The following is a 13,429-nucleotide window of genomic DNA, read 5'->3' as shown; positions in this document are numbered from 1 at the left end:
TTTTTTTTTTTGCGGTACGCGGGCCTCTCACTGTTGTGGCCTCTCCCATTGCGGAGCACAGGCTCCGGATGCGCAGGCTCAGCAGCCATGGCTCACGGGCCCAGCCGCTCTGCGGCATGTGGGATCTTCCTGGACCGGGGCACGAGCCTGTGTCCCCTGCATCGGCAGGCGGACTCTCAACCACTGCTCCACCAGGGAAGCCCAGAGGAGGGTGATTTTAACCTCCAGACAAGAGAAGGTGGGAGCTTGGGTTAGAATTGGAGATGGAGACAAGGAGAGATATTAAAAATGTGTTTTGAAAAAATAAATAAATAAAAATGTGTTTTGGATGTGCAGTCACTAGCACTGGTTAATGGAGTGAACGCTGGGGTGAGAGAGGGAGAAGCATCTATGCTGAGGCCAGTAGAGGGAGGAGGAGATGGATGGGAGAAACTGTGCCATGAGCTTTCAAGCTGAAACAAAGATAAGTTGTTTTTCAAGAAAAGCTTAATTTCTCTCAAACTTGGGTTGCCTGAAGGTTAGCAGTGGGAGTGCTGGGGAGGTGGGTTGGTGCTGGATGGTGGAGGACTGGACAGATGCAGGGGTTGGGATACTATTCTGAAGACTGGGGGCGGGGGGTCCTGCCCATTCTCAGATGGCATCTGAGAGCCATCTGAGCATCATACAAGAACTTTAAAGGAGCACTGAGTACAACTCAGGTTTAGTCTAGATTTGCAAATAGTGATGAGGGTTTCCCTGCCCATGGGACTTGCAGTTGGCCCCTCTCCTTGACATCTACTTTCTTTCTTCTTGGCCTGTCTGATTCTGCTCTTGGGGAGAGACTTAAAGACAGGCTGGGATTGTTCTGACCCCAGGGCTGCGCAGGCAGGTCATGCCAGACCAGTGGAAAAGGCCTTGGAATGGGGCTGTGGCCAGGCCAACCATAACTCTTTTCTGATTGGAGACAGAGGCTGTGGGAACAGTTTTGGGGGTCAAGGCAGCAGGGAGGCCCTTTTTATCCAAATGGTGGTAGGAGGAAGGGAGGAACTGGGAACTTGGAGGCCCCAAATCATCCATGTCAGTTTGCCTTTGGAGTTTCTGGGCACACGTCTTTTCCTTCTCTCTTTCCCTTTTTCTCTCCCTTCCTTCCTTCCTTCCCCTTCCTTCCTTCCTTCCTTCCTTCCTTCCTTCCTTCCTTCCTTTCTTTCTTTCCCTTCCTTCCTTTCTCTTTCTCTCTCCCTTTCTTCCTTTCCTTTCCTTCCCTTCCTTTCCCTTCCCTTCCCTTCTCTCTTTCTCTTTCTTTTCTGGTACATGTCTTTTTGCCTGGTTATTGTTGTTATTTTATTTTAAATCAGGTAATTTACCCAATATGATTTCACTTTTTTGCAGTTGATTATCTTACTTTCCCATCCAGAGAGAGACTGATTTTAGTAGATGAAAGTGTATTCTGCAGTTGTTGGTTGTAATGTTCTATGTGTTGATAAGGTCAAGTCTTTTAACTGTGTTGTAAAAATCTTGTATATCCTTAATGCTTTTTTTATTATGGTAAAATATACAAGACATAAACTTACCATTTTATCCAGCTTGAGGTGTACAATTCAGTGGGATTAAGTACATTCACATGGTGTGCAACCATCACCACTCTCTTGTTCCAGAACTTTTTCATCACCCCAAGAGGAAACCCTATACCCATTTGCAGTCACTCCCCATTCTCTCCTTCCTCCAGCCCCTGGCAACCACTAATTTGTTTTCTGTCTCTGTGGATTTGCTATTCTGGATATTTAATGTGGATGGAATCATATAGTATGTAGCCTTTTGTATCTGGCTTCTTTCACTCAGTGTAATGTTTCCAAGGTTCATCCATGTCATAGCATGTGTCATAATTTCATTTGTTTTTATGGCCAAATAATATTCCATTGAATGGATATACCACATTTTGTGTATCCATTTGTCTCTTAGTGAATGTTTGGATTGTTTCCACCATTTCAATATTGTGAATAGTGTTACTCTGAACATTTGTGTACAAGTTTTTGTTTGAACACCTGTTTTCAATTCCTAGGAGTAGACCAGCTGCATCTTATGGTAATTCTATGTTTAACTTTTTGAGAAACTGTGAAACTATTTTCCATAGTGGCTAAACCATTTAAAATTCCGGCTAGTAATGTATAAGGGTTTCAATGTATTCACCTCCTTGCCAACACTTCTTTTCTTTTCTTTCTTTGTTTTCTTTTTTAATGATAGCTGTTCTAGTGGGTATGAAGTGGTATCTCATTTTGGTTTTAATCTGCATCTCCCTAGTGACTAATGATATTGAGCATATTTTCATGTGCTTGTGGCCATTTGTATATCTTCTCTGGTGAAATGTCTATTCAGGTATTGATACTTTGCCCATTTTGGGGGATTTTATAATTTTTATTTAAAGTTGAAAAAAAATTAAAAATTGTGGTAAAATATGCATTACGTAAAATTTACCATCCTCACCATTTTTATATGTATAGGTCAGTAGTATTAAGTCTATTCACATTGTTGTGCAACCAGTCTTCAGAACTTTTTCATCTTCTCAAACTGAAACTCTGTATCCATTGAACAACTCCCCATTCCCTGGCCCCCAGCCCTTGGCAACCACCATTCTACTTTTTGTCTTTGTGAATTTTACTACTCTACATACCTCATATAAGTGGAATCACACAGAATTTGTTTCTGTGGCTGGCTTATGTCACTTAGCATAATATCCTCAAGGTTCATCCATGTTGTAGCATGCATCAGAATTTCCTTCCTTTTTAAGGCTGAATACTATTACACTGTATGTATATACCACATGTTGTGTATCCTTTCATCTGCTCATGGACATTTGGGCTGCTTGCATCATTTGGCTACTGTGAATAGTGCTGCTATGAACATGGGTGTGCAAATATTTCTTTGAGACTCTGCTTTTAATTCTTTTGGGCATATACCCAGAAGTAGTATTGCTGGATCATATGGTGATGTTATTTTTCACTTTTTGAGAAACAACCATGCTGTTTTCCATAATGATTGCACTATTTTACATTCACACCAGCAGTGCACAAAGTTTCCAGTTTCTCTACCTCCTTACCAACATTTGTTATTTTCTGCTTTTTGATAATAGCCAAGTTATATCTTATTATAGTTTTAATCTGCATTTACCTAATGATTAGTAATCTTGAGCATCTTTTCATATGCTTATTGATCATTTGTATATCTTCTTTGGAGAAATGTCTAGTTAAATCTTTTGCTTTTCTTTAATTGAGTTGCTTGTGTTTTTGTTGTTGAGTTGTAAGAGTTCTTTATTTATTCTAAATACTATACTCTTATCAGATATATGGTTAGAAAAAATTTTCCCTTTTTATAGATTGTCTTTTCATTCTCTCAGTAGTGTCTTTTGGGGCACAAAAGTTTTAAATTTTGATGCAATCCAGTTTATCTATTTTTTCTTTTGTTGCTTGTGCTTTTGGTGTCATATCTAAGAAAGCATTGCTAAATACAAAGTCATGAAGATTTAGCCCTATGTTTTCTTCTAAGAGTTTTATAGTGTTGGCTCTTATGTTAGATCTTTGATACATTTTGAGTTACTTTTTGTATATGGTGTGAGATAAGGGTCCAACTTCATTCTTTTGCTGTGGATATTCAAATTTCCCAGCACATTTGTCCCAGCACCATTTGTTGAAGAGACTATTCTTTCCCCATTGGATGGTCTTGGTACACTTGTCAAAAATCAGTTGATCATAGCATTACAATTTATAAATGTATCGAAGTAACACAGTGTAGGGACTTCCCTGGTGGTCCAGTGATTAAGACTCCATGCTCCCAATGCTGGGGGCATGGGTTTGATCCTTGGTCGGGGAACTAAGATCCGACGTGCTGCATGGTGTGGCCCCACTGCAAAGAACACCAACAACAGAAAAACAAAGTAACACAGTGTACACCTTAAACTTACACAATGTTACATGTCAGATTTACTCAGTTAAAAAATCCAATTGACCATAGATGTATGGGTTTTATTTCTGGAGTCTTAATTCTATGCCACTGATGTATATATCTATTCTCATGCCAGTGTCCCACTGTTTTGATTAGTCTAGCTCTGTAGTAAGTTTTGAAATCAGAAAGTGTTCTTTTCCAAGATTGTTTTGGCTATTGGGATCCCTTACAATTCCATATGGATTTGAGGATAAGCTTTTACATTTCTGCAAAAAAGGCCATTGGGATTTTGATAGAAATTGTATTGAATCTGTAGATCAATTTGTGAAGTATTACCATCTTAACTATATTAAGTCTTCCAGTCCATGAACACAGGATGTTTTTATATTTATTTATGTCATTAATTTCTTTCAGCAACCTTTTTTAGTTCTCAATGTACAAGTCTTTCACCTCCTTGGTTAAATTTGTTTCTGAGTACTTTATTCCTTTTGATGCTACTGTAAATGGAATTGTTTTCTTAATTTCATTTTATGATTGTTCATTACTAACACATAGAAATGTAATTGATTTTATATGTTGATCTTATATCTTGCAACTTTACTGAACTTGTGTATTAGCTCTAATAGTTTTTTGGTGGGTTCTTTAGGATTTTCTGTATATGAGATCATTTCATCTGTGAATAGAGATAATTTCACTTCTTTCTTTCTAATTTGGGGAACTTTTATTTTTCTTGTCTAATTGCTCTGGCTAGAACTTCTGGTACAATGTTGAATAGAAATGGGGGAAATGGGTATTCTTGCCTTTTCCTGATCTTAAGGGGAAAGCTTTCGGCCTTTCACCAGAGTGTGTGATGTTAGCTGTGGGTTTTTCATAAATGCCTTTTATCACATTGAGGAAGTTCTCTTCTATTCCTAGTTTGTTGAGTGTTTTTTCCATGAAAGAAGTGTTGAATCTTGCCAAATGCTTTTTCTGCACCAATTGAAATGATCATGTGTTTTACCCCCCTTCTTTCTATTAATGTGCTGTATTATGTTAATAGATTTTTAAAAAAAATTTATTTATTTTTGGCTGCATGCATTGGGTCTCTGTTGCTATGCATGGGCTTTCTTTTGTTGAGGTGAGCGGGCTTATTGAGGTGGCTTCTCTTGCTGGGGAGCATGGACTCTAGGCGGGCGGGCTTTAGTACTTGTGGCTCACGGGCTCTAGAGTGCAGGCCCAGTAATTGTGGCGCACAGGCTTAGTCACTCTGCGGCATGTGGGATCCTCCCAGACCAGGGCCTGAACCCATGTCCCCTGCATTGGCAGGAGGACTCCCAACCACTGCGCCACCAGGGAAGCCCCTGTTAATAGATTTTTATATGTTGAACTACCCTTGCATTCCTGGGATGCATTCCACTTGGTCATGATATATAATCCTTTATTTATTTATTTAGAGTGATATCTTCCCACCCAACTATTTTATTTATTTATTATTATTATGTTTTAGATGTTGGGGGTAGGAGTTTATTAATTTATTTATTTTTGCTGTGTTGCGTCTTCGTTTCTGTGCGAGGGCTTTCTCTAGTTGTGGCAAGCGGGGGCCGCTCTTCATCGCGGTGCGTGGGCCTCTCACTGTTGCGGCCTCTCTTGTTGCAGAGCACAGGCTCCAGACGCGCAGGCTCAGTAGTTGTGGCTCACGGGCCTAGTTGCTCTGCGGCATGTGGGATCCTCCTAGACCAGGGCTCGAACCCGTGTCCCCTGCATTAGCAGGCAGATTCTCAACCACTGTGCCACCAGGGAAGCCCCTATAATCCTTTTTTTAAAAATAAATTTATTTATTTATTTACTTTTGGCTGCGTTGGGTCTTCGTTGCTGTGCGCAGGCTTTCTCTAGTTGTGGCGAGTGGGGGCTGCTCTTTGTTGCGGTGTGTAGGCTTCTCATTGTGGTGGCTTCTCTTGTTGTGGAGCATGTGCTCTAGGTGCACAGGCTTCAATAGTTGTGGCACGGGGGCTCAGTAGTTGTGCCTTGCGGGCTCTAGAGTGCAGGCTCAGTAGTTGTGGTGCACAGGCTTAGTTGCTCCGCGGTATGTGGGATCTTCCTGGAACAGGGCTCGAACCCGTGTCCCCTGCATTGGCAGGTGGATTCTTAACCACTGGGCCACTAGGGAAGTCCATAATCCTTTTAATATGCTGCTGTTTGCTAGTATTTTTTTTGAGGGTTTTTACATTTATATTTATAGGGGATACTGTTCTATAGTTTTATTTTCTTGTGATTTCTTTGTCTGGTTTTGGTATCAAGGTAATGCTGGCCTTATAGAATGAGTTAGGAAGTGTTCCCTCTTTTTCAATTTTTGGGTAGAGCTTAAGAAGTATTGGTGTTAATTTTTCTTTAAATGTTTGATAAACTTCACTGGTGAAGCCATCTGGTCTTAGACTTTTCTTTTGTGTAGTTTTTGATTACTGATTGAATCTCTACTTCTTTTTAGGTCTATTCAGATTTCCTATTTTTGCTTGAGCCAGTTTTGGTAGTTTGTGTGTTTCTAGGAATTTGTTTATTTTATCTAGGTTTTCTAATTTGTTGGCATTAATTAATTGATTGTTATTAACAAATTAATTGCTTAGTATTTTTGTTCTTCTTGTTACTGAGAAAGCAGTGTTAAAATCTCCAACCAAGACTGTGAATGTCTTTCTCTTTTTAGTTCTGTCAATTTTTGTCTTTTATTTTTGTTTTTGTTTTTTGCGGTACGCGGGCCTCTCACTGTTGTGGCCTCTCCCGTTGTGGAGCACAGGCTCCGGACGCGCAGGCTCAGTGGCCATGGCTCACGGGCCCAGCCGCTCCGTGGCATGTGGGATCCTCCCGGACCGGGGCACGAACCCGCGACTCCTGCATTGGCAGGCGGACTCTCAACCACTGCGCCACCAGGGAAGCCCCTGTCTTTTATTTTTTGAGACTGTGTTATTAGGTGCATACAAATTTAGGATGCTTATATCTTCTGGTAGATTGACCCTTTTATCATTATGAGATGTCTCTGTTTCTAGTAATGCTTCTTGCCTTTAAGTCTATTTTGTCAGTTACTAGTGTAGTTATACTGGAGTTCTTTTGCTAGTGTTTGCATGTATATCTTTTTTCTATCCTTTTTCCAAGATTTCTGTCCCTTTATATTTAAGAGGTGTCTATTCATCTTTGCCTTTTAATTGTACCATTTAATGAATTACTAATATATTTGAGTTCAAACATACCAGGTTACTCTTTGTTTTCTCTTTGACTCATCTGGTCTATATTGCTTTTTTTTTTCTCCTTTCTTGCCTACTTTTGGATTATTTAAGTATTTTTTAGAATTCCATTTCCCCCTATTAGCTTGTTAGCTGTGAATTCTTTTAGAATTCTTTTTGTGGTTTGCAATATGCATCCCTGACTTATTAAAGTACCTTTTACCACATCCTGGGAAATGAAATAACCTTAAAATGCCTCAACTTAATTTATTTGTCTTCTCAACTTACATACTACTGTTATCATCCTTTTAAATATTATATCTCTTTCTATATTTTATTCCCCAGAAAACGTTATTTTGCACAGTCAATATTCATTTAGACTTAACCACCCTTTTTGTTGCTCTTCATTCCTTTCTGCTTCTCCATGCTTCCATCTGAGATAACTTTCCTTCTGTCTGAAGAATTTCCTTCCTTTCTTAATTTCAGATGTTTTGCTGAAGTATGACCAGAGTGTTTCCCAGGGCCCCTTGTCCTTGGTGGGCCCTGAATTCCAACTTTTGTTCTCTAGTCCTATTGACCACTCAGTTGCTCACCCTTTTGGCCACTGCTTGAGAATTGACAAATGCTTCAAAGAGGAAAGCTGCTCCTAGTCAGCCTCACCACCTCCATGTTTCCCTTATTTGCAGGACCTTTAGCCTTGAAGTCCTCATTGCTCTTATATTTCTCCAGTGTCTTCACATAGACGTTTTATTAATATTTTGACCAGCAGTTGTTTCTGATGGGAAGGTTCATCTGCAATAAGATAGTCTGTCATTACCAGGATTGGAAACCTTGCCTGGTTATTTTTTGATTTTGCAGCCCTGACTGATGGCTGGGGAATGTTCAGTGTTTGTGGAACTCAGGCAGTATTATCAACATTACCCTCATACTCCTCAATTACGAATGTACACATAAATGACTATATACATGTATACATAATACATATATGTACATGTAAAATATACACATAGACTTGTGAAACATACTATATTAAGGCACACATAGGTCATTTCTCCTTAACCCTTTGGGAAAGGTATAGAAAATTCTTGCTTGCCAGCTACTTATAAAGCTTTCTATCATTGTTTTCTGAATTATTTTCTGTGGTGTGTGAATGTCCCACATGATGTTAATAGAATCTTTGCTAAAATGGTGCCAAGGTCAATAAATTTGAGACACTGTACGTGGAATCCTCTCCTTGGAGGCTCTTAACACACAGAAGCACATTAAAAACTCTGAAACATATAAACTTATTTGATTATGAAATCCTTTCCTGGGGGGAATTCCTATTCCCATCTGTAGGTGAATCTTGGGAACCACTGCCTTATAGCAAACCTAAATCCACAAAATCCTACACCAGTAAATATCTAGTGTTCAAGGGTCTTTGTCTTCTCAAAGGTGAAGGGCCACCAGCGTTTCCTCAAATGTGGACACTGCAGGTCTGAAAGTATGCACATCAGGTGTTGGGTTTGGAGGGCTGGAGCCCCTCTTCTAATCATTGGTTAAAAAACGAAGGCAGAACTTTGGGGTACACTCATTCCCAGCTCTTTGTCTGTTTGTGCCTCCTGGAGTGAAACCATCTGCTTGGGCTCCCTTGGTCCCAGTGCAGCTCAGCGTGGGGTACCCATGTGTGTTGGTGGAAATTGATTTTTGATTCTCTTAAGACCAAACTCTCCCTCACTTCACCTACCTCTTGGAGGTCTTGCCGCCCCTCTGTACAGGTGAGAGGGTGAGACAGTTGTGACGGAATACACAGAGCTTCTGCTCAGGAGCCAAGAGGCCTGGGTTCAAGTCCTGGTGCTGTGTGACCTTGGGAGAGTTAACCATGGAGTAGCGGGTGAGAGCACGGGCTTTGGTGTCAGACACACTCAGCCCTTCTACTTCCTTGCTGTGTGATCATGGGCACGTCACTTCACCTTCCTGAACCTCAGTTTCCTTACCTGTCAAGTGGGGATAATAATAACACCCACCTCACCTTCTCTTTGTTGTGAGAAGGAAATAAGATAATGCATGTTGAGTACAATACCTGGAACATGCTAGGCACCCGGCAAATGTCAGCTATTACAATACATCATCTAACCTGACTCCTTCATCCGGGTTTGAGGAGAACCCCGACCTCTCATGACGCTTGAGGATCAAATAGAATCTTGAATGTGAAAAAGAGTTTTGTAAACTCTTGGGAGACAAAGGGAAATCCAGGCAGTCTTTTTTCATTACTGCCCTTGATGCTGCCTCATCCCTTCTGGCCGGGCAGGGCAGGGTGTGGGGACCACACCAACCACCATCCCTACTCTCAGGCAGAACCATTTCTCCATTACAGAACATTGGCAAGAAGATGTCCTGCCAGCAGTTCATTGCCAACTTGGACCAGCTGAATGACGGACAAGACTTTGCCAAAGACCTGCTGAAGGTATAAATTGCTAAGGGTCCCCATGGCCCCAGCTGTGTCCGGGGTGGGTGGAGAGGAGAGAGGTTTCTGCCCACTAAATCCTGATGGTCCAGATTCCTAATTCTGGGGTCAGGGTCGTGATGACTTTGGGGCAGAGGTAGAGACCATCCAGCTCAACATGTGACTGTTATGTGTTCCCTGAGTTAGGCAGAGGGGTAGGCTCTGTGAGATTTGTTTTTAGTGCTCCACTATCATTATTGCTGTCATGGTAATCCTCAAACTTGCCACCCATTGTCACAGCTGCCGCCACCATCACCACCACCTTTATCACCACTACCACCTTCACCACCACCGTCATTATCATTACCACAGGGAAAAGCCCACTCATTCTTTCAACATCACCAGGAATCTAATTTTCTTTTGAGGCTGAAGCCCAAGGTGGAACTCTGGCCTTTCAAGCCCTGTCAGTTCTCCACCTTGGAGGAAGAGGAGCAGGTTTCTGGGGGGTAGATGATGAGTTCAGTTTTAGACAGTGAGTTAGAGGGAGCTGATGATATCAGGTGGGCAGTTGAATAGTGAGTCCGGAGGTCAAAAAATAAACATTGCCTCCATTGCTGTTCTTACCATAATTATGTTCTTCACTGTCAGGAAGCACTTAAGAGTGTTTTTGTAAGTAAGATCAAATAATCCCAGTCCCTTCACCCACCTACTCCCTGTCTACTCATCCACCCATCTACCCATCCTCCCATCCACCCACCCACCCTGCAACTCAATCATTCACCTGCCCACACACCCACCCATTCACCCATCACCCACACATACACTCCTACACAGTCCCCTATATACACTCCACATCCACTCACCCATTTCCCTGCCCATTCACCTACCTACCAACCCATCCACCCACTCATCCTCAAGTCTATCCAATCATCTAAAAACGGATCCACCCACCCACCCCCCATTTATTCACCCATCCAATAAATGTGAATCAAACAGCTACTTTGTCCCACTGGCTGAGAAGGTGCTCCCTCACCGCATCCACATTGCTAGATGGAGATTTCTTTGACTGTTCATTGAACTCTCTCTCTTTTTTCCCCCTCTTCCAGACCCTTTACAACTCCATCAAGAATGAAAAGCTGGAATGGGCCATGTGAGTAGTGCCCATGGGCACAGGTATGGGGAGACTGAATTACGGGGAGGGGGAAGGGGGAGTGGCTGGGGGTACTGGGAAGTCACGCCGGTTACTCTCCATGGTGCTGATTTTTCCCACCGAGGGCCCTGGTGCCCCCTGGCCAGCTGGCCAACTCCTGGTGTTGAGTTCCCCTTTGGGTTTGTTTTCTATCTTGATAAAAAGTGTGCAATGTTTACAGCTATGGAAGAGACGGAACTGTGAGTTTAGTTTCATGATGTTCACCACAGGTTTTCTGTTCGGGGGATATTGCCACTACTCCCAATGATGAGAGCTCTTTCCCCTCGGGGAGGTAGGCAGGCATGAACTATGAGTCCCTTTACAACTCCAGTAATCTGACCAGGTTGAGGTGATGCTGTTGCCAATGGGGAGAGGTGAATGCCCCCTAACTTCTTCCCCTGTGAGGGCAGTGAGACCTGGAGGTGCCCGGCCTTCTGGAAAGAGGTGTGGTGACCTTGCTGATTGGGGAGACTAACAGCCTCCTGAGGAAAGTTGCCACTCCACTGGGGAGTTGCTGTACTCCCCAGGGCAGCCTGGGTCTTTGGGTCCACGAAGAGGTCCCAGGCAGGGATTGTTAGGAACCCCAACCCAGCTGGGGAGAGCTGGCGTTCTTATACCAGGGCTCCTAGGCTGGGGAACCTAGACTTCAGAGGCCTCATCTACTGACCTTCCCTCCCTCACCATGTCCCTGGGGCTTGGGCAAGCTGGCCATAGATTACTGCTCCCTGGGGCTGGGCTTTCAGAGAGGAGAAGGAAAACAAGGAAGGAAGCCTGAAGATAGTAAGGTCTCCAGCTTTGTGATCAAGGGTGAAGATTGGAGCTTGGAGGCCAAAAATCAAAGCTTAGAGGAGAGATGTCAGAATTGAAGACTCAGGGGAGGGGACAAAGGTCTGGACCTGTGGTCTGGAACTGAAATCTCCTTATCTCTGCTCTTTACCTCTAACTGGCTTCCAAAGGAGTGTTTTGTGGGGAGAGGGCGTGTTGACGTGGGGATGAGGCCTCCGTGGAGGTGGTACTCAGGCCTAGTACTTTCCTAGTGATGAAGATGAGCTGAGGAAATCACTGTCTGAGCTGGTGGATGACAAGTTTGGGACAGGCACAAAGAAGGTGACACGGATCCTGGATGGTAGCAACCCCTTCCTGGATGTCCCACAGGCTCTCAGCGCCACCACCTACAAGCATGGTGTGCTGACCCGGAAGACTCACGCCGACATGGATGGCAAGAGGAGTGGGTGTCAGGCGGGGAAGGGGCATGGGGAGGGATGCTAGTCCAGAGGGGGTCCACAGCCCCTTGGCCACTCCTCTGGTAATGCCCATGCAGGCAGACGTGTAGGGGACACAAGGGAAGAGATATCGGGGTGGTTGGTTGTGGCCACACTACCCGTGCCCCCCTCCCCAGCGCCCCGTGGGAGGCGTGGCTGGAAGAAATTCTACGCGGTGCTCAAAGGGACCATTCTGTACCTGCAGAAGGTGAGAGACTACCCCAGAGTCCTTACCCAGAAAGGGCCAGCTCAGCCCCTGCCTTATGGTGTCCAGAGGGTCCCGGGCAGGACCTAGGGCTTAGGCAGATTCTGGGTCCTCCCCCATCAAAGGCCTTACTTGGGCTCACGAAGGGCTTTGGTGGTTTCAGGGAGGGGTCTTTTGAATGTTCAGGGGTTCAGAGGATACCCAGTGTAAGGCCTGTTCAGGCTTCTGAGACCAACTGGGGAGGAGTGCCTGGTGAGTCTTGTTGGGGTGGGCATGGCATCAGAGTGGCAGCAGCTTGAATAATGGTGGGATGTACAGGGACAGAGAGAAGGAGAGCAAAAGGGAGGGACAGTGAGGGTGGGGGAAGTACGGGTCGGTAAGCCAGAGCCTGGTGATGACAGAGGCTTGCCCAACCCTTACCTGGCCTGTCTAGGATGAGTACAGGCCTGACAAAGCCCTGTCTGAGGGCGACTTGAAGAACGCCATTCGTGTGCACCATGCTCTGGCCACCAGGGCCTCCGACTACAGCAAGAAGTCCAATGTGCTGAAGCTGAAGACAGCCGACTGGAGGGTCTTCCTCTTCCAGGCACCGTAAGTAGGAGTGGGAGCACCCTCGCTCGCACCCTGGGCTCAGGACAGCCCCATCCCCTCGCCCAGGACAGCCCCATCCCCTCACCTCGTCCACCTCAGGGGAGGCGCCCTTAGCTTCCCCTGCACAGCAGCCATGAGAGTGAGTGTATCCGTAAACAGCTTGGGTCCCTCCCCATGAGCACTGGTTCTCAAGTGTGGTCCCCTCAGCATCGCCTGAAAAACCTGTTAGAAATGCAGTTTCTCTAGTCCCACCTTAGACCTCCTGAATCAAAAACGCTGGGGATGGGCCAGCAATTGTGTTTTAACAAGCCCTCTAGGTGATTCTGATGTGCACTGAAGTCCCTAAATCCAGGGCAGATGGGATCTGTATCATCCTCCACTTAAAGTCGGGGGGATGGGTGCAAAAGACTCACCCTACAGTTTCTCCGTAAGACCTTCTTTCCACTCCCCTGCACTCCATCCTCCTGTGACTTGAGATTGGGGTTTCATGTGTCAGATGAGCTTAAAAGGGGGGAGGCTGGTAAGTGAGCTCTCAGGACAGGAGTGGACGTGCCGGGCCAGGTAGTGGGGCAGGGACGAGATGGCCGAGTGGGGGTGACCAGTTGCCCAGCTGCCTCTAACAGTCCCCTGCTGGTCTCACACTCATTAGCT

The 13,429-nt window shown here is 44.5% G+C and overlaps 1 protein-coding gene across 1 annotated transcript in view; it reads left to right on the top strand.

Moving 5' to 3' along the window:
• Positions 1–13,429, top strand: part of PSD2 (pleckstrin and Sec7 domain containing 2) — a 55,354-nt gene that overhangs the window by 35,213 nt on the left and 6,712 nt on the right. Inside the window, exons 9-13 of the mRNA XM_027095825.1 lie at positions 9,463–9,552; positions 10,638–10,681; positions 11,758–11,948; positions 12,120–12,190; positions 12,621–12,778. Coding sequence (XP_026951626.1) covers positions 9,463–9,552; positions 10,638–10,681; positions 11,758–11,948; positions 12,120–12,190; positions 12,621–12,778 — 554 coding nt within the window. The remainder of the gene's footprint in view (positions 1–9,462; positions 9,553–10,637; positions 10,682–11,757; positions 11,949–12,119; positions 12,191–12,620; positions 12,779–13,429) is intronic.

This window comes from Aethalodelphis obliquidens, unplaced genomic scaffold, assembly GCF_003676395.1.
Source record: "Aethalodelphis obliquidens isolate GAN/ISIS:26980383/991018 unplaced genomic scaffold, ASM367639v1 scaffold4, whole genome shotgun sequence".
NCBI classification, from domain to species: domain Eukaryota; kingdom Metazoa; phylum Chordata; class Mammalia; order Artiodactyla; family Delphinidae; genus Aethalodelphis; species Aethalodelphis obliquidens.
This window is presented reverse-complemented; position numbering and strand designations above follow the sequence as displayed.